Consider the following 21,074-nt stretch of genomic DNA (forward strand, 5'->3'; position numbering starts at 1 on the left):
TCCTTTAGGTGAGTGTATATATATATGTATATATGTATACATGTGTGTGTATATATATATACATACACACACACACACACACATACACATACACATATATATATATACATATGTACACACACATACATACACCATGGAGAAAATCAAGAGGCACTCTATATTTTTGAAAAAATCAGCATTTTTGAGTCCTGGTTTCACCCTGGTTCTGCTGGCAGGAGGCTACGCTGAGCAGCAGGTTTCTTCCAGCCTCAAAATTTCTAAGACAGCAGAACACAAGAATAAGGAGAAGCAGGAGACACTGAGAACGACCAGAATCCAGCCAGGTAGAGGACAGGAGCAACTTTCTAATACGAGAGATAACCGTCAACTTATCCGACAGTTTTTAATGAATCGGAGGATGACATCAAGTGACCTTCAAAAGGAATGGGAAACATTAAGCGCAGGTGTGAAGTGCACTGATAGGACAGTATCAGGCTCCTAGAAGCAGGACTGAAGGCCCATAAAGCAAGGAAGCAGCCCTTCATTAATGAGTAACCATCATGCTGTGGTCCCTTCATTTTCATTTACGGCTGTATATGCCAACCACTTACCATCCCTGAGGCTCTAGCTTGGTGCTTCATAATCACAGATTGATAATGTCTGGCATGTGAAACTGCATCGCATCTACAAACATAATTAATGTGCAGACACGAGTATTCAGCACAGCTTCCACCTAGCAGTAGAATTGTGTAGCAGCTGGCTCCCCCTGGTGTTGACAAAGACACATTCGGTCACTCTAAGAATTAAGGTGGAGGAATAGACTGTCAATTTCAGTTTTAGGTGTCCAGCGCTCAGAGATTCTGTGGATTTCTGTGAATTAATTTATTTAGTTTAACAAAATATTTAAACCGATAACGGTAATAATCAGAGAAAATGACAGATTTATAATGGAATGAAACTACTGGAGATAGAAGGCAGGATGTGATGAAAGACAGATATAAACAAGAGACATGGAATTCAAATTTAACACTGGAATATTTGCATAACAACAAACATAAACCGCCTTGCGACTAACAGTCAGACAGACTGAAGATGAGACAAAATGAAAAAGCTTCAGTTGTTGTATAACCAGGCATTAAGTAATAGCTGGAGCCACTGCTGAAGAAAGTATGGCTCTACAAAATGGGGGGAGTGGGGGGGGGGGGGTGCGGATATTGCTGGGGAGGCCACTGAGACGAGCAGGGGAGAGAAGATGGACCTCCACACCCATGAAGGTCTTCACCTGGATTATGCTCCATCTTCACACTGTATACTACTGTGTACTACCTGTATATGGTTGAAGTGACAATAAAGCCTACTTGACTTGACTTGACTACTATATAAGTGAAGATGTGTTGGGCGGGTGACTGAGAGACACAATATACACAGTTAATAGTATAGCTCACTCTGCATGATGTGTGTGTGTGTGTGTGTGTATATATATATATATATATTATTTTTTTATATTTATATATATAAAATCTCCATCCATCCATCCACCTTCCATAGCTGCTTATGCATCACAGGATCCCAGTTTCCAGCATCACACTTTATCACTCTTTCCACCACACTTAGCCATACCTCACATTATATGGTGTCTATTTACGCTGATTTATAGCTTGAACAGAAACCACACTTTCAAATGTAATACTTGGCCACACGGTTTCTCCACACTGCGACAACACTTGTATCGTGAGGAACCGACAGCCTGGAAGGGCTGAGGGTAGAGGGGGGCCTCTGGAGGCCGACGAGCTCGCTTCCTGGGGCAGAATGGACCCCCGCCCTGGCTCTGTTCTATAGCTCTCCCTGCCATCCCAAAACTGTCAGCCACAAGGACCGAGTCCAGCATTTATTCATCCATTTCCCCTAAAAGCCACACCTCCCTGCACTAGACACAACTCATAGCAACCTCTCCACTGCCTGATTCAGGACTTCTGCACGACTTATAATTAAAGTGCACAATAAGCACGCCCAATGGGCTCATCTTCAGTCCCTGTCCCATGCAACAATGTGGTCTGCTGGCTGGAAGCCCAGTCCAGATAATCTCTAGTAAGCCCCCCCTGACTAAAATGAGGATGGATGATAATCCAGTCAGAAACATTACCGCACCGAAAACTGAGATGTAAAACGGGCCTTCCAAACTAAAACTCGTCATGTATTTTTAGTGAGTTGCCCAATAAACCAGCATCGCATTATTAATGCGCGTCAGTCAAGTCCCACTTCCTCACACATTTTCATACTATTGCGAGACGCAATAAAATTACTTTCCTACACATGCGAGTTCAGTGAAAAGGTTTGGTGAAACGCGGCGGCCCTGATGTTCATTTTCGAGTATTACGTCACTAAAAAAACAGCTGTACACCCCCCTGCTGAAAACTTTGTCTCACTCAGAATCCCCCCCCCTCAAAAAAAGACCTTAACTGCGTACTATTTGTGGAACATCACAATTTTCCAGTGATTCCTCCAAGAAAGATTCATTTGTGATTAGGTAGGTACACGAATTCCACACAGCATCAGATCAAATGTGTGTCAAATACAAAATATTACAAAATTAGTCATGGCTGATTTTTCATAAATGTGTCATAGCCCGATGAGAACTGTGTCAGTTCTTTTTAATGAAGTGATTAAGGTATTTATCAATTCCATCATTGGTTCACAAAAGTATTTAAAGACAATTCAGTTGTTAAATAAACTCAACCTCTCATCTTTCTAGGGAAAAGTCATTCAGTCATTAAGTATCTGGTTTATTTTTGCTAATAGCAAGATAATTACATTTTTAATTACAGCAACCAATTTTCCCTAGAACTTACCTATTAAAAACTAATTGGAGCTTTTAAAATAGTCCTATGATAACAGGAAGAAGAGTAGTTATTTTTTTATTAATAAAAATGCCATTTTTATTTAGTCCCCAGGTTAATAAAGTCCAACTTATGGAAAACTCGTACTTACGAACGGAGCACCATAAAGCCTATTATATTAAAAATTTGAGTTAAATATAATGGTCCGTAATAAGGAACGTGCACACTGCTTTGTAAGGCTTGTGAAAACATTGCACGGCTTCAGCAGTTCATTGGCTTGACATACTATATAGTAGCCTATGTAGTTACTTTTATTATTAGTGTATAATTATTATTATGATGTAGGGTACTGCATTATTTTTCCGACACCTACAAATTCGACTTAAAAGACAGACTTAGGGAACGGATTTTGTTCACGACCTGGGGACTGTCTGTACAGAGGCCACAAGTTATGACATTATATACAACTCATCCGTCATGTTTAGCTAACAGCTTGTCTGTGCCCAACCCGTCATACTGCCTACGGCCCTGCCACTGTCACAGCGTCCCTGTGTCCATGTCACCTTGTCCAGTCCGTCTGCTTTCCTTGGCCTGCCTGATTTATGTTTCCAATAAGCCGTGTCTCTACCGCCGTGGCCGCTGCAGGGACAGGCTGCCAGGCCGACGCAATACACCTCTGTTTCTTTTTTATTTTTTACCCAGACTCTTAATTACTTCCTTGGTTGAGGCAAATTAAGGTTGTTGACCCTTTGCTATAGGTGGTCTGTGTTTCACTGTTAAAGGGCATAAATGAAAAACATTTATAAAAAATAAATAAATAAATAAAATAAAAAATCATTGGACCTGAGGCACTGTAAGAACATGGTTGTCTACTATAAAATTACTCAGGAGGTGTTCTCCAAAAAGCAGCAGCCGAAGGGGGGGTGGACCATTACCTCAGCCTGCAGTACATAAGGAGGACTGTGATGCATTGGTTAGCTTTGACTCGCTGTTATGTTTTACGGCTGCTGTGAAATATGGGGGCATTATTATAATGAGACCTCACTAGTCAAACTCGAGGGCAGGTTGGGGGTTCGGGGAACAGCACAGCCCCAAGTAGCCCAAACCTGCACAGCTGTGGGTTCGATTCTTTCTGCTCGTTATGCATTCATGCTGCTTGCATGTTCTGCAGAAGATGGATGAATGAATGGCCAATCAGTTCTTCGGACAGGCGTTTGCTATTGTTTACTTTATATTTCCATTGATCTATTCGCTGCACCTGCTTGTGCTTCGCTAATCCTTTCATGCTAAACTGCCTGGTGCCTTTACAGCAGACATCTTCCATGAAGTAAGACCAACAAGATTATTTCTATGTATTTTTCTACATATTTATAATATATATTTTAAAAGGGCTACATAGGTTTGTAATTAGACTGATAAATAACTTATTATAATTAAGTGATACTCATATAGTAACTGATACTAATGACTTACTTTGTAACCATTTTTTAATGTTCAAAATCCTTCGCATTTGATGTGTGCCTCAGGTGTGTGTTTATGCTCAGTTACTCCTACACTTCACTCCGCCTCCCCCCCCCCCCCTGCACACACACCCTTGTTTTTCCCAGCTGTCTTCCCCGCTCCACTGAAAAGAAAAAAAAAAAAACATGGAAAAAATAAAAAGAGGGTCGGCAGGGGTGGCCAATTCACGGCGCGTTTATTTTAGCTTTATTATGTACATAAACACACATCGATATTTATCTGACACAGATCCAAGGAAAACAGAGGCAGGCAATGAAAAGAACAGAGTCTCTCTTTCCTCGCCGGCGTTGGAGGGGGTAGCGGGGCGGCGGGCGGAGCGAGCGTGCGCACGTACGAGGATAAAATGCACCCCTGACCCGAGGAGTCACCAGGAACCTGACTGCACAGCTTTGGCCCTCCGGAGCAAACACACGTCCCTCTATAGCACGGTTGAAACCCTTAGCGAGGCTCTCGCATCATCAGCCACACGCTCGGGGGAACCGCTCCGCCAAAGATTTTTACATTTCTTATTTTTTCGATTTTCGCGCAAATGTAAAATTCAGACTTGTAGATGTCATGCAGATCAGGGAGTTTCAACTGGCAAATGAAGGGGGGGGGGCAGTGGACCTTGGCTTTGTGTTGCTGATGTAATTTGAACTAAATAATTGAGTAGCCCTACTATAGATACTGAGCGCAAAATGAAAGCCTATGTACCTAATTCGCTTAGGAGGCCTGCATTAAGGGACACATTAATTAATGCACGCAGTTGTGTCTCGAATTCTGAATCATCTTCATGTTGTCGTTTCCATTGCTAAAATATTTTTCACACATACATCATCATTTATCATTCACCCATCTCCATATTTACTACATAGGTTATCTAGGTAACACTATACTGTACATACACTATACTATAGATATATAGCTGTATATAATGCACTTTAGATACCTTCACAATGTATTATTACGGTTGGTATAAAAAATATATATAAAACATACATAACTGTATATCTCCCAAGGTCACAGAAGCATACCCAAAGTGTGTCGTCCCGCCATGTCCTCAGATGAACCCCACCTCACAGTCCCAGGCAGCCGGCGAGCTCGGCCAGCGTCAGGCTGCGGTCGCCGTCGCCGTCGCAGTGCTGGGTGAACCGCTTGGCGCAGCGCCGTGGCTGCAGCCGTGGCTGCAGCCGGCGGAGGAGGTGGCGGAGGAGGTGGCGGAGGGGCCGCTCCTCCTCCTCGCTCAGCCCGCCGTCGCCGTTCACGTCCAGCGCCAGGAAGTACTCCTGCAGCACCCCTCCAGCGCCGCCCCGCACTGACACGGCCCTGTCCTGGGGGCTAGGGGAGAAGGACTCGGGGACTGGGGACGACAGCGGCACATCTACCCTCCTAAACAAACGGAAGAAAAATTAAACAAAAGAATAACTGATACTATATTACTAAAAACACAGCTCTACATATAGGTCGGCATACTACTCTGCCCCATTTTCAAATATGTTACGTGAAAATCAACCAATTAACATAGAGATTCTGTTCGCCATTCACTATGATCCATCCATCCATCCATAACCACATATTCAGTACAACGTCAGAGTGACCCTGAAGTCTATCCTACAAAGCACAGGGCTGGAGGCAAAGAACACGCTGAACAGGATGCCGGTTCGCAGGACACACGTACAGTTATACTAAGGGCAATGTCAAGGCACCAGTTTTCCTAATGTCACATTTTTTTGGCTGTGGGACAAACTCTCCAGGAATAAAGTGGAAAAACATGCAAACTCCATAAACACGTAGCCAAGGATAGAATTCGAAGCTCCAATCACAGAAATGACAGAACGTGATACGACCCATTGATCCACTTATCATATGTGAGACATCCTACTAAAAGAGATTTTTACTCAGTAAATTCTGCATCCCTTAAGTGGCCACATTTGATTACATAAGATGTTCTCTTCATTAATTTAAATTAAAAGCCCAAGACTATAGTCTGTAAAAGTATGGAGAACAGCCTGGAAGAAAACCAAGTCAGGGAGAGAAAATGGTGATGTGAGGTGCCTCATAAATGAATTTTGCTTCAGGGGGGAGAGGGCATCGTACCGGGGACTCGGTAATCGTCCCTTATGGCTTGACAGCTCATGTTAGATAGTAACTCTCCTAACTCCGCTGCTTCTGCCTGCGTCCCATCGGGTTTCCTTCTAAAATCCACGGGCTCCATCCAGGTTTTGCAGCCGATATTCAAGTTGTACATTTTCCTATTATTTTTAATCATTTTATTCTGCAGTAGCAGTGTAGAATAAAGTTAAGAATATTATAAAATCCAAAAATTCTGAAGTCAGGAGCAAGCGGCTCTGACATGCTGCAGAGAAACAAAGCGAACCCTTAAGCGAAATGTGTGGTTTCACAGTACTGCACTCTAAATTACTGGCTAAAAAAAGATCAGGTAAGAAATGAAATGGAACTGTTATCCCTCCAGACCAACACAGTTTTCAGCTTGAATGCCTGGAATTTGGATGCTGTGAGGCACAGAATAAGTGCTGCAACACTGACCACTGGGAGCTCGGTGCATCTCCTGCCTGTAGAGCCTCCAGCTGCAATGTTCTCACCAGCCCCTGCAGGAGCTCCTTCTTACGAGCACCAGGACAACCTGATGAGAACAAGAGAAAGACAGCATAGCGGGGAAAGATGGCACACAACCCAAAATCCAGTGATATTTGTTGCACTGGAGGATATTGTAGACAGCACTTAGGTTTCTTCATTTCTTTCTGAGATGCTTCTTTCTACTGCTCCATAAAAGATGGTGCGCCAATAGACACACAGTGACAGATTCACTGCACCACTAAGTATACCTAAATATGCAATAGCATAGAAATACAATACAATGACATCATTGCAAACATACAGTTGCAGCCGCAAACAGCATACTGCCAAACAGTAAATCACGTGATTGCAGTTGAATACTTACAAACATACAAAGACATAACATACAAAGTCGCGATGTTCAGTTGTTGCGCCTATAAGCATTATAGTGGCTAAGATGTATGATTTACGTAGTTTTAAATGGGGTGCTTCCAGAAAAGATGCAGAAAGGCATCTCTGCAATGCACAACTCATCCATCTTTGAAGTGGTCCTGAAGACAAAAGCTGGTCCCACATTACACTACGTAATAAAGTGACCACTGAATGTAGCCGGTAACCACACACATACAGGCTGGTGTCAAGGTAATGAAATCAGTGGATTACGTGCAGGTGTGCTGATTTCTGTCTATAAAATACAGCCATGCAGCCCTTTTGCATGCAATGTGAATGCAGTTCAGTGGTACAGTGCTGAGTCCTTTCTTGAAGGGCAGTCTTGAGGCTCAGGGGAAGGGGAAGTGGGCCAAGGACAAAAACAGACATAGTGTTTGATTTCTGATCCCTCAGAACTCTCAGATCACCTGCAGTAATGGAACACATTGTCCTTGAAAGAACGTAGGATGAAATGAGATGCACGGTAATGCTACTTTCCGCAAATGCCAGTAGTCCTAAAAGAAGCTACGTAAGGTAGACAATATGTGAAATCCGCCAAGTTACACTCCTGGTTTATGGTATGACATCCTAGACAAAAATGTTGTCAAGACATGCTGCATTATGGGAAATTTTTTGAGTGTTTGGGTAGGGGCTCCACAGCATAGCAGCAGTGTGGGAAGTTACTAGGTTTGTAATTGTTTAATTTGTTAAAGGCAGACAAAATATTTTATTACAGAATGTAATCCTTATTTGCTGGTTCTTGCATGCTCTGGTATGGTGTTTATGCTTGTCTACTTTTCTGACAGAATAACATAAGATACGTGTAATTCCATATTCTGGAAGATTTGGAAATATTTACCAAATAACTGATTAATGATAGCAATTACAGAATTAATGGATATAGTATAAGTACCAAAAGATTTAGGTAGCCTATCAAATGGCTTAAGAAACTCCACTACTGTTCCCGCATATAACTTACTGTAGATTCTTAAACAAAAAAAAAAAAACCTGTCAAACACATTTTGAGTTATCCTAACTCAAATTGTCTGTGGCGACAGACTTGTTGCAAAACCATATGCATTCCCCTTCCAGGGAATAAGTTAAAGCAGATAATTCATAGCATCTGGGGAACTACTTAGTGCAATGTCAGATGATATTAACAGAGAAATAAATTAGATGATCAATGCCATCAAAAACACAATTTAAATAAATTTGGGAATTAGATTAGTCTTATAGAGGACAGATATAGGAAACTGAAAAAAAAATACAAATACTCCCATAGGGAAGGATTAATCATAGTCCTAAGAGTATGATTTATTAAACGCAAGTAAATAAAATAAGTTCCCTCCCATTTTTGGAATGAGATTAAATGTTCCTGGAATACTGCAGACAAAACATGCATTTACTCACTAAGTCTTTAATGGTTGTTGATCATCCTCATGCAGACAGTTTCTGAGAAATGACCTTCGCGAGACATTTTTAATTGGATTTTTATTTCGAAAAAGGTAATAATTTCATTCCCAACCTGTCTACCGGATTCATTTGAATAAATATATACACGGAAATTAAATTCATGCCAGAGGAGGGTGTCAGAGGGGAGAGGCAGAAATGAGGTAAGATAAAAAGACTATGTGCTGAAGCTAGAGCAGAGGATTCCCGGGGGAATGTGAGCCCCCAGTTCAGCAAAGTTGTTTAATTCTGTTAGACAGCAGTAAATGCTCCTGTTAGCCCATAGCATGGTCAATGGTTACTTGTGGATATTAGTGGGGCTCGTCAACAAAAGCACAGCAGCACAAAGGTGGAAGCCCTTCATTTTACAGTGTGGTATAAATACAGTGCGGTATAAATACAGTGTGGTATAAATACAGTGTGGTATAAATTGTACCAGTTTATACCTTGCTTTTAGCAAGCAAGCCCACTGTTTCTTTTTCAATAATGTTAACATTATTATGGGGGTGGGGGGTGGCAGCCAGTTGACCAGTGATTCCTTTGCTTTTACCATCTGGCTTTCTTTCTTTCATTTCTTTGTCTTCCCTTTTCCCTGTTCTTGAATATTTCCAGTATAAATGATGCAGGAATGTATCGCACACCCATGTATAGCACTTTGGAGTGACCCTGTCGTGCAAGGAGCTGTATAAAAACACACTGAAATTGAATTTAATTGAAAAAGATCCAGCAAACCAGAAGACTGTGAAAATGATTTACAGAGAGAAAATACAGGACAAACTGAAGGCCGTCAGAAACAAATAAGCACAAGGTACCAAAAAAATGAAAATTATCCAAAAATAACCCAGCGATAATCTAGATCAGTTCACTAAAATCCAGTGCCTTCCGTAACTCACAAGCTCTCCTCCCATCCCCCCCCGACTGACTGCATAGCCGTCTATGCCCTTATCCTGACTCACAACCGCACCCTTTGGGTTATACTATTGTTAGTGGTAATTGGTGCGACCTGGGCAGGCACTATTTTAGGCAGCCTTACGGGGTCTGTGGGAGCCATTTCACCAAACAAAACACGCATCAAAACATGGGCCACATACCCGTCAGTAATGGCCTCCGTCCCTCACAGTCTATATGTAGCACCAACAATGACAAAAATAAAGTCTGTAGAACTTGGTGAATATGGCAAAGGTATTTTTAAGTCATAAACAGATTTAATTTACGTCCTGAGATTCACTCTCTGGCTCTCAGATGTCACCAAGACCTAAGTGGCAGGAAACAATCCTTGTACAGGTTGAAATGGAAACGTTCTTAGTTATTTTGATGGGCAGTCTTACAAGCACTTCTGAAGCCCTCAAAATGTACAGCCTCACAGGGAGGTGGAGGTGGAGGTGGCAGGACTCACCCGGCAACGGCTTGTCCTTGTAGCCCTTGTGACTGTGGCCAGCCTGCTTCTGCTCCTTACTGCAGTCTGGTAGCTGGTTCCTACACGCAGGTCAGGGTAAGATGATGTGCCACAGCCTGCTTTTTCACTTATACTTCCATTCCATGGCTTATTTCTAATAATAATAATAATAATTATTATTATTATTATTATTATTATTATTATTAATAGTTATTTATTTCATTAATATTCCTTATTATTCGGTTTTTCAGTATATTTTATTTATGTGCTTTGTAATGTTTACTTTGTTTGCACCTTTATGTATGGCCGTCTGTGCTCTATGAACTTAAAGCTGTATTCACAACCACCACCCCCCCCCCCCCCCCCCCCCCCCCAGAATCAATAAAGTTTAAGGAATAAATGAAGATTGAGATACATTTCTATTTATCGTGCATCTCAGATAGCTTTAATCCTGCATGTTGTTCCGGGATTTGTGTTCCCATTTCCCCGAAGTACGTCTCACTTCATTCGCAGTGCGTGTGACGTTCCGGCGGGTGTACAGGTGTGTCACCTGACTGAAGTGCCGCGCACCAGACGGCCAGTGTCCACCCACACGCACCAGCAGTAGCCAGCGGCAGCGTGGCACTGGACGGGACTGTAGCGGCCGTCGGCACTGCACTCCGGTACGTAGCGCTCCTCATTGAGGCGCGGGGGCGCGGCCGCCGCCAGCAGTGCGGCTCGCTCCCGCTCACACGGCCGCGGAGTCTCTGCGTACAGGCGGTGCGCCGCGTATGGAGAAAACCGATATTACGGCAAACACAGCGAGCAAAGGACATCGAGGCTCTGTCATGCACCGATCACATATTGATAAACACACAACGGCTTTTATTGAAAAATGGCTAAAGATAAATTGCTCATTGATTTTTGTAAAGCGGGGCTGATAAGCTATCAAATGAGACATCGAATGGCCAAGGTTGAAGGTGTTAGGCCACACACAAAGGACAAGGGCAATCAGTCCCTCTCCTGTGTAGTGAATTTGCTTCCAAGTCATGTGACTGTTCGTCAAAACAACAACTTTGTTCAATCAACCCATCCATAAATTCTGCATTGCCTAATTGTCTATCCACTATGAGGCCATGGGAGGGATTTACATAAGCAACATTCACAGAGGCCTAAACATATTTAATTTTGTTATTTTGTCATTTTTGCAACTTAAAAAACGTTACAAAAAAAATGGAAAATTGGAAAAAAACACACACACGTTTGTATTCATTTCTATGGGAAAAACCCTAATCCCAACAACGACAACCCTAACCCCAACCCAGCCCTAACCTTGACCATAAGTAACCAAACAAAATACAAGACATTCTTAGTTTTAGGTTCTTGATCAGTGACAGATTTTAATAAAATTGAGTTTCCTCCTGTAAGGACAGAAAAAATGGTTCCCACAACGTCAAAATAACAGGTTTTTATCACACTGTGGGGACATTTGGTCTCCATAATATAATATATACAACATATACAATATATATGACTACAGACAGGCAGACACATAAACAAACACACACACAGGTCTAGTAAAAAATTTTGAAACCTAAAACACAACTGTAGAAATTCATATCTGCAAGGCTTAGGGGGCGGAAGATTCCTACGAATTTGGAAATTTGCAAATAATATTTGGGTCCATTATTAAAAATGCAAAATTAACAGCACTGAAAAGTTTAAAAGTGAGAAATGCGAGATTCCATGATCACAAAGACAGTGACACGAGAGGGAGGCTGGTTGCCGAGGGAAAGACGAGCAGTATATCCAAGCCAAGACCTTGAATATTAAAGATATAGTAAGCATTTACAGTATGCACCCTAGCAGATATTATATAGTATTAATATTTATATATGGTTCTATGTGATCTAAATCATTTTCAGTATTTCTCTCGTCCAAAAATATTCCCATTTAATTGTGAAACACTGCGTCTGTGTATTTATTGCATTACGCCAGCTCACCTGCAGGGGGCCTAACGTGGCGATTCCCTTTGGGGTCGGAGTTCAACAGAATGGTCACCCAGAAGGGAGGAGCCGTTATTTCTGTGCAAAAAAAAAAACAAAAAAAAACGTCTCACTTCAGTGTGTATATAAACAGAAACTGTTAGCATTAGCGGCTTAGCGACATTGTGGCTCCTGTCACCTGATACTGCAGAGCTAGAGGAGTCGCTGAGGCTGGGGTCGGGTGTGGGGCTCACTCTGCTGCCCTCTGGATGAAAATACATCATGGATGAAGATATACAATGACTCGAGTTATATATTACAAAAGACTTGCATATACCCTGCCCAGCAATGGTAAGGTTATGGTCGTAATACGTATTTATATGTAAGATGTTTAAAGAAACAAATCCTTACCTTTATGCTGCACATGCATCATAAAGGTTTCAGGCACCTGACCTTTTCAACATAAAAAATACTAATCAATATATTTCACAATAATGTATCTATGTGTAACCAAAAAGGTATATAAACTGTAAACTGCATGTAATGTTTGAGAAAGCATAGTATATTTCAAACATACTCTTAGACTCCTCATGCTTATGTTAGTGAAAATGTAAGACACACTTATTAATATGCAGGGGTGAATCTAGGATTTTTTTATGTGGGGGCATAAGAGGCTCCATAATTCATAATTTAATCATTAGCCAATCAAATGTTTTGAATCAGTGAGTGACAAGGAAGGGAGCACTGCAGGGGCCAATCAGCTTTCAGCTGGGGTCAGTGCCCCTGTGGCCTCATCCCTTTATACGCCACCATGGATATGGATGTTATCTTGATGGCTCACTTGTGCAGTTGGGTCTCTGGTGCAGGACGGAGGTCCCACTGACCAGCTTCCCGTCTGGAGTCGAGCACCAGCAGTATCCCGTCTGGCTGTGACACTGTACCTGAGAGGAACCCAGACAAACTTTAGCTAGATCAGGGTTATTCAAATCACGGTCCTCGAGGTCTGAGCACTGCTGGTTTTCCAGCCTTCCTTTACCTGTCAGTCAGGTGTGAAGCATCTGACCAATCAGAATCAGCAATTATTAAACTAACTACCTGGGAGAACTGAAAACAAGGCCTGGATTTGGAATCGAGGGCCAGATTTGAAGAACCCTGAGCTAGATAGTCCAACTCTGGGCACCTTCTGTTTGTAGAAGTTTTACTTACACAAAAAATGTTCTGAGGGCAGAAGGAAAAAATGATTGGTTCAGAGCAATAACCAAACAGACTGCAGAGGAGTTGGGTTCAAGCATCTGATTGGTTGGTCCCGCCTCCTCTAGTTGCTTAAACTCACCTCCTCTACAATCTGATTGGTTCTCTCTCTGAACCAATCATTTTTCCTTCTGCTCTCAGAACATTTTTGCGTAAGTAAAACTCCGATGAGCCCTGCTCTCATTCTGCCCCTAGAAAGAACTGAGGGTCAGTACCTGAAGGTAAGTACCCTCTTCGGAGCATTCTGGGACGAAGAAGGTGGTCGTGTTGCTGCTGGTCACTGACTCCAAAGCCTTATCTCGAGCAAGCTGGCATTTAGACTTGACCTGATCTGTGGGATAGAGAAGAATCCCTGCCCAGCTCCAATGACCAGCCTTTTGATATATATTACATGCCCCTCTCTCCTGTCTTTCTTCTCTCTCACTTTAAGACATACATGAAGTAAAAACAAGCTACAGTAGCGTAATTCAGCTGGCCCTGCTCTGCTTGTTCCTGCTTTCCATCCTTCCCGATGGCTCTACAATCCATCTTCGCTGTTTACTTGCAAATCTCCTTTCCCACATTCATTATAATTCAAATTCAAAATGATTCATTGTGATGCAATTCATCTTGCCGCGAAATGTCAGAGCTGCGCATTTTTCCTCACGTTATCCATTACGTAACACACACACACACACACACCTTTCGTTCTTTCAGGTTCCCTGGCAGCTGCGCAGTGGGCATGGGGTGCTTTTTTCAGCTGCAAATTGCCGCACTGGGCTCTCTGGAAGGCACACTGCGACTTGTACAGCTGGCCATTGCTGCCGCAGACGGCCCGATGGCGTCCCCTGGCACAGTTCAGCACGCAGCCGTGCGGCCACATGCTTTCCGAGATTAGTAACTGTCAGAGAAAAGCGGCATAAATAAAGCTTAGAGCCATATTATTCACAGTGACCACAAACGTTAGCATTTGTGCTGGCCGGATGTCAACAGAACCTGTACATTCTAGAACTTGTCCTGGACATTTATTCTTCTGGAGGCGCTCGGCATCAGGTTGAAAGATAGAAAACGACTGAAAAAGTGACAATGCAAAAAGGTGCCCCCTGTAAATGCCACTTTCGGAAAGGTTAGCTAGCTAGAAGATTTTGGTGTTTGTGGAAGGTCATCCATGCTTGGTATTCAGTTCATGTAATTCTGTGAGTAAACAGGGTTTACACAAGGCTACAGAAAATGTGAGCTGTGTTTGTGTGATTAAGTGTATATGTGTACTGGCTCTTCACACCCTCAGCAGTTACAGGACCTGGTTTGGCTAACTGCTCTGCAAATACACCGAGCTGAACGAGGGGAGCGATTGCTACTCTGAAGAAGTGAAGGAGCAACTCTGCATTCCTGAGAGCGTGTGGAATGATTAGAGCCTCCTACAAGCTGAAGGGGTGATTACATACTAATACCTGTGGTAATGATTACACTCTCCTATAAACTGAATAAGTGATTATTCACTAAGACATGAAAGAATTATTACACACTACTCTGTAAGACCTGAGGGAGCAACCAAACACATTTAAAACCTCACTTAAGTGCTCCTGAGTGGGAGGTCAATCTGGAATTGGCCCATTTTTTTAAATAAATAAGAATTTGCCCATTTAAAAAAATAATTTCCCTGGTACCAAATCTTTAAATCTGCAATGCTGCGTTGACATTTAGTCTTGTTTTTGCATGAGGAGCCCTACATATAGCCCTATCAATTACTGTTACTTGTGTCTTGTGGATGTGTAAGCATCATGTAACATTTAAACCAGCATCGTAATGCACTGCCTGGTCTGTTAGCTGTTGTGGTAACACAAGAAAAGTAAAATAATGTCCGTGGGTCCCTGATGCAGTTTTTCCTGTTTCCCTACAGTACGTTTGAGTAAGTCATCAAATCACCTGTGTAGAAATACAAAGCAGATACAAAGAGGACGCATGTGACCCACATTCATGTCAAGTGATGCTAATGCACAGAGCTTCTCAAAGCAAACTAATTAACACTTATTACAAAAAGTTGTACATGTGCCTTTGGAAAAGCCGTTCCTTCACAGAGAGCTAATGGATTGTGAATTTGAGTTGAATTTGAGTTCAAATAAAACAGAGACCACTATAATATCTCACTATACTTAGAGTACCACAAAATGTAAAGGGTCAAGACAATAATGCATGAGGAAGAAGGAGCAATGTTAACAAAAAAGAGACTTGATCATGGAGTAAACTGTTTTAAAATCAACTTAAAATCAATTAAAACTTTCAGAAGTGAGGGAACGTGGCTCTACGTTCGCTGCGATTTTCCATAGTGCAGCTGTAAGATTTTCAGGTTTTGTGCCAGGAAAATCAGCATGTCTGCATTTTTCAGCAGTAACGTTTTGCTGACAATATATCCAGCCTTGAGGGGAAAAAATGCTAATTTAAAGTGCTGTGAATGTGACTCAATATTTATCATTCTCTATTTTTAAATACGCGGACCAGTCATCTTTCTGATTTTCAGGTGTTTCTGTGCTATATGTAGAATAGCTATTAAAAAACACAACAAGCTTCATTCCAGTTACGGTACAGAATGGAAGAATATTGCAGGGTGTTCTGGATTCCATTCTTAATGCTACAAATGAGTCTCATTGTGAAGCAGATGTATCAATGTAGTTTGGCCTTTCATTTGCCAGTCAAGGCTAAAAACTGTATATTCATGAATAATACATTGTAAATATTTCCTATTATGGGTTAAAACAGTTTTGTGACTTTGATTAATACTTTGTAAATAACTGTTGACAGCAACAGCAGTTAGGGTACTGTGCCGGTGATTGGAAGGTCGCCAGTTCAAATCCCTTTGTCAGCAGAGTGATGTCACTGTCCGGCTCCTGAGTAAGGCCCTTAATCCACATTTACTACAGGGACTGTCTGACCTGCCCTTCTCAATACTATGTTGCCTTGGCTGCTCAGTTCTAAAAATGTAATGAAATAAAGGTACAGAAGGGGGCCTTGGGTTACGACACAGTAACGTTCCTACGACAATGACGTAAGTCGAAACACACCCTTTTTCCGATCTAATTTCACTTCCATCGTGATGGCTTTCCTCTTCACAAACAGAACACTTGCGCTTTTAACAGTCCAAAATGGCATAGGTAAGCGTAATGAGGGACGCCAACTCCGCATTACTGCGTATTCTTCTGCCACACACAACCAAACTAGTTCACCCACTCAGTTCGTGAGTACAATGCTAAGAGCATTAGCGTAAAAAAAAACTCACGTCTCAATTTTTAAAAGTTCTTATGGGAGTGAGCGTCGTAAACTCGAAACGTCGAATGTCGAGTCATCTTAATCCGCGGACTTCCTGTATTAGTACAGGACAGCTATTGTACTGCAATTGTGATGTAACTCAACCAGCAGAGTGTTACACTAACAATGCAAAGGTTGTTGGTTCAAATTCCAGGGAGCACACATAAAAATTGTAACCTTTCCTATAAGTTGCTTTGGATAAAATCATCAGATAAATTAATTAAATGTACTCCTTCCAAATGCAATACTGCTTGTCCAGTACTGGACTGGGTTTATCCTAGAGCCTAATTATTACATGTGTTGTTCAAATATATTAATTGGTATATTAAGGCAGTTGATTGGTATATTCAAAATCAGTGAATTCACCATTTATGCTTTTCATTTAATGTGCCAGATTGGCTGTGCTTCTCAGTCCGTTGTGTGGGGTAGCTAGCAGACATTTTAAAATGCAATCACACACTTCTTAAAATAAGTCCCTTAAATGGAATGCTAGACAGGGTAAGCAGGCAACTGGCATGCAGCAACTAAATAGGAAAAAGAGGATTTAATATTCTGCTAAGAGAGCACATATCTGACACGACGTCCACCGTAACGTCAGTGTGATGCCCTTCCTCTGCATAATATCTGTGCCATGGTTTAATCTGTCTGCTTTATTCAGTGTGTGCCTGAAACCCCTGCCGATTATTCTGCTTTTAATGAATTTCACATTCCCTAAAGATAGGGTGATTATATTGATTTTTTTTTTTTTATTTGGACTCAACAAAGCTTAAGCTTAGTAAACAAAGTCTATTTTAGGTTTAGCTTGGCCATTCCATACTCTTTTAATCTGATAATTGAAAGCATATTTAATGAACTTGTTTACTGTAATTACAACAGCCCTCCTGTAAATAAAGAGATCCATCTCCTGTATAGGCAAATATTTAGATGATTTAAAAATGTAAGGAAAACAGATATCGCACTCTTAATGTGTTCAGAGAAGTTTATCCTGTTACGTGTCTGTAATAAAAACAGAACAGTGACACGAAAGACTGTTTAAATCACTGCCGAATCTCTGTGCTGCTTACTGTCAAGTCTGTTGTTCAAGACTAACTCAAAAGGCTGCCAAATTTCTTAGAAAAAAGGTCATTTTTAGCTCATGGAGACAAGGCATTATATAAGATTTGCAAATATCTGTGCCAGACTTGCCTATTAAATTTGTCAGATAGTAAATTAAACTGTTACTCTCTGGTTCAGAATTTCATTATAGGTAAGAAGGCGAAGTGTGGGGGGGGGGCGATTTATGGAATTTCATATCACACTTCTGAAAAATAAAACCATAGAAACTTAACACCTTATAAACCTTATACCCTTCCATTAAAAATGTCAATGCCCCCCCCCCCCCAACCACTCGCCCCTCAGGAATGAGGCTTGCTCAAGTCCCAGCAGAGGTCTTCACTTTCATACACTTACATAACGAAGCCTTCTTAACCTAAACTGATTTTCAGCAAAAAATAAGAAATAGAAAGTTCAGCTATAAAGGGAGAGTGAACTGTAAAATGTACGTCTTTTGGGGAAAAAACATTTGCCAAGAAATACCCAGAGTAATTACTGTGCATTCCAGTATCAGCTTCATAAAATTATACATGCAAGTACTCAGTTCTTAAAAGCATTATATGCAGCCCAAGCACTGTAATAAATGCAATGTTGTTGCATCTATGTCACTGTACCTGTCCTCCTATATTCTTCAGACAGATGCATGATGCTTTCTTGAGGAAAAAGTGTAATGCTATAACCTGAATTGTTATTATATGCTTTATACCACACACCTGATTTAATGACACTCCGTCACACATAAACACGAACATCCTCACTCAATATTCCGCTAATACCTCGTTCTCTGCTTTTGTTGCTTGGAACACATGTATACCTGTCCTCAAGGAATTTATCTTTAATACCCATTTGTCTCCTTTCCACTCTCTGTCACGATTCAGCGAGTTTAGCAGAACTCGCAGAACATTAACACTGATCAGCTGGTACAGCTCGGTGTCAGACAATTAAAAAAAGCCGGGATATTTAGGGGAGGGCCATTTTATTAGCTGTGCTCAGTGACTCATTGTTTCGAAGTGGCGGGGAGGCCACGCTGTGCTCAGTAGCTCGTTATGTCAGTGCCAGAAGGCATGAAAGAGTGTTCAGCATCTCTTCGTATTATAATGCCAGGGAGCATTGTGCGCGGTAGCTTTCTGTGGGCGCCCGCCAAAACGTGTAAGCTTTCAGTAGCTCAGTTTGTCAGCATGCCGAGCTGGTCCGTGTAATGCGTCTCTGTGCTCACAGATTTCAGGCCGCAGTGTGTTCAGTGGTTCATTGTCGGAGTCAAGGACTGCAGTGTTTTCAGAGACCCACAGGTTAGACTGACTGATTTTATAACGACATGTGAGAATATAAATATGTTTAAAGAGAGAAGGTTGGGGTGATGAAATATGGTGTTTGGCCAGAGACTCTGCAAAGCTGCTGAAAAGTACTGCATATTTGGACTGTAACATATTTCTGGCCGATTATTTTATGAACCACCCCCCCCCCCCTCAAATACCGCTGGGGGCGTTGAATCCATTGCCTGTGAAACGTACTGTCGTTAATTATCGTGCTATATCACCTAACACCGAGTGCTGAAAAACCCCACCATTGCCCGAAAGCTTACAAGCCCCCCCTAGAAAACACACACACGCGTAACACAAACAGGTGCAGCCTGCCATGACAGCATCTTTGCTACCGGGATAAAATAAATATATGACAAGGTTTCACCCACAAACACACACTCGCCTGTTTTCCCAGGGGAAAGGAAAATTGTATTAAATATTTGCTTCTATTTACTCCCTGCGGTCGGGGCTGCTTGGCCGGTGTTTGCCTTTGGTTTGCAGACCTCCCTTGGGGGGCCGTGTGCTTGACAGCCACTCACAGATCTCTCGCTTGAGGGGGTACTTAGCGGACATTGTACCGGGGCCATTACAATGGGAAGTGTTGTGTGTCAGTTTGCTGCATCCGACAGACTGAAGTGCCACCGAGCCACTGGATTTCAACCACGACCACGACATTCAAGTGACAGCAGTGACAGCAGCCGCGCACTTTCATCACATCATAACAATGAGTACCACGGTGCTTGAGAACAACTCTATAAAGGTTAAATGGAGCTAAAATCTCTAAACTAAAAAACAATGACAATAAAAACAGCCACAGCCAGGTTATACAACTATAAGGGTAGATAAAAGTATATAACTTTTGCAGTTACAAAAATATGGATAGGTGTTTGAACAAAATAGAAATGCACTTAGTATACGCTTTGCTTAAAACTTGTGACTACTGAAATCGGGTGTCCATATAGCCTGCTGAATATTTATACTACTACTACAATAACAATAAAATAGATGATGGATTTCTTACCGATGACTTGTCTGCCATTAGAGGAGAAGCGGAGATCACGATGAGAAGCAGCAGAAGACCGCAGATCTTGCGAGCCAGCATGCTCAAAGGTCCGCTCAGTCCACTCTTGCTCGATGCCTATTAATTGCCTAAAGGGTCTAATTAGGAGGGTGGGGGGGGGGGCTGCGATCCTGGGCGGACCGACACCGCGCGGCTGGTCGAGCTGCGCTCAGGAACGGATTAGCCACCAAATATCTGACGACACCCTTGTTCTACAAAAGATGAACAGTAAAGGCAACCTGAAGTAGGCAAGCAGGGTGTCTTATACCATATTCGTAACGATGCCCAGGGCGCGCTGTCAGCGAACAGTGTAGTCTTAAGGTCTAGAAACGGCATGACCAGTTATTATACAGTTATAGCCAACATAGGCACTGTTATAACAGAAGCATTTCTCCTATTCCGTTGTTTTTATTATTATTTATTTTTTTTACCAACTTTTCCTATAGTTTCACCTCTTCTCGATGTCCGTCTTCATTCCTCTTTTTTATTGATCCTCCACGCGCCGCTTTTGAGACTTGACGTTTTATTTATCCATTAATCAGTTAAATCTTTTTCAAAATATTTTGAATTACTTTTCCTGTTCATCGTTCAGAGGCACGGGACTAAATTTTAAGCAAACATTATAAAATTGTATTCATTCTTAAAATACTGGATATAATCACTTTTTGAAGCTTATTTACTCGTTTTTAGCGCAGATCGTGTGTGACAACGAGTAAAACATTAATCTTTGATACTCTAAAATGTAAACCAGCAGGCCATTCAAAATTGCTATTTTTCTTCAATTTATTCACAATTAAATATATGAATGATTCAATGTAAATGAAAGATCCTAAGTTAACTATGTTGAAATTATACGTAGGCCTACATTATATCATTAATTCAATCGTCCCAATACACGACAAGACGTTCAGTTTTACTTTGGCTCCAGAATTTCAAATTCCTTAGAAAAGCTGTTTG

The 21,074-nt window shown here is 41.7% G+C and overlaps 1 protein-coding gene across 2 annotated transcripts; it reads right to left on the reverse strand.

The window, feature by feature from the left end:
• Positions 1–1,185: 1,185 nt before the first annotated feature.
• On the reverse strand, positions 1,186–20,745 carry LOC111844041 (SPARC-related modular calcium-binding protein 1-like). Of its 2 annotated transcripts, none has more exons than XM_072701584.1 (12): positions 20,079–20,745; positions 14,064–14,262; positions 13,598–13,713; positions 12,973–13,072; positions 12,543–12,584; positions 12,331–12,396; positions 12,150–12,230; positions 10,718–10,913; positions 10,168–10,247; positions 6,864–6,960; positions 5,351–5,705; positions 1,186–1,284 (listed from the first exon to the last, which is right to left on the reverse strand). In XM_072701584.1, the coding sequence occupies exons 1-11, from the start codon at positions 20,157–20,159 to the stop codon at positions 5,393–5,395; spliced, it is 1,371 nt and encodes a 456-aa protein (XP_072557685.1). In that variant the 5' UTR covers positions 20,160–20,745; the 3' UTR covers positions 1,186–1,284; positions 5,351–5,392. The 2 variants fall into 2 exon arrangements, with proteins under 2 accessions (XP_072557685.1, XP_023667892.2); XM_023812124.2 differs by lacking the exon at positions 1,186–1,284 and having other exon boundaries at positions 4,486–5,705; positions 20,079–20,329; positions 20,549–20,745.
• Positions 20,746–21,074: the final 329 nt, after the last annotated feature.

This window comes from Paramormyrops kingsleyae, chromosome 17 (assembly GCF_048594095.1).
Source record: "Paramormyrops kingsleyae isolate MSU_618 chromosome 17, PKINGS_0.4, whole genome shotgun sequence".
Lineage (NCBI taxonomy): Eukaryota > Metazoa > Chordata > Actinopteri > Osteoglossiformes > Mormyridae > Paramormyrops > Paramormyrops kingsleyae.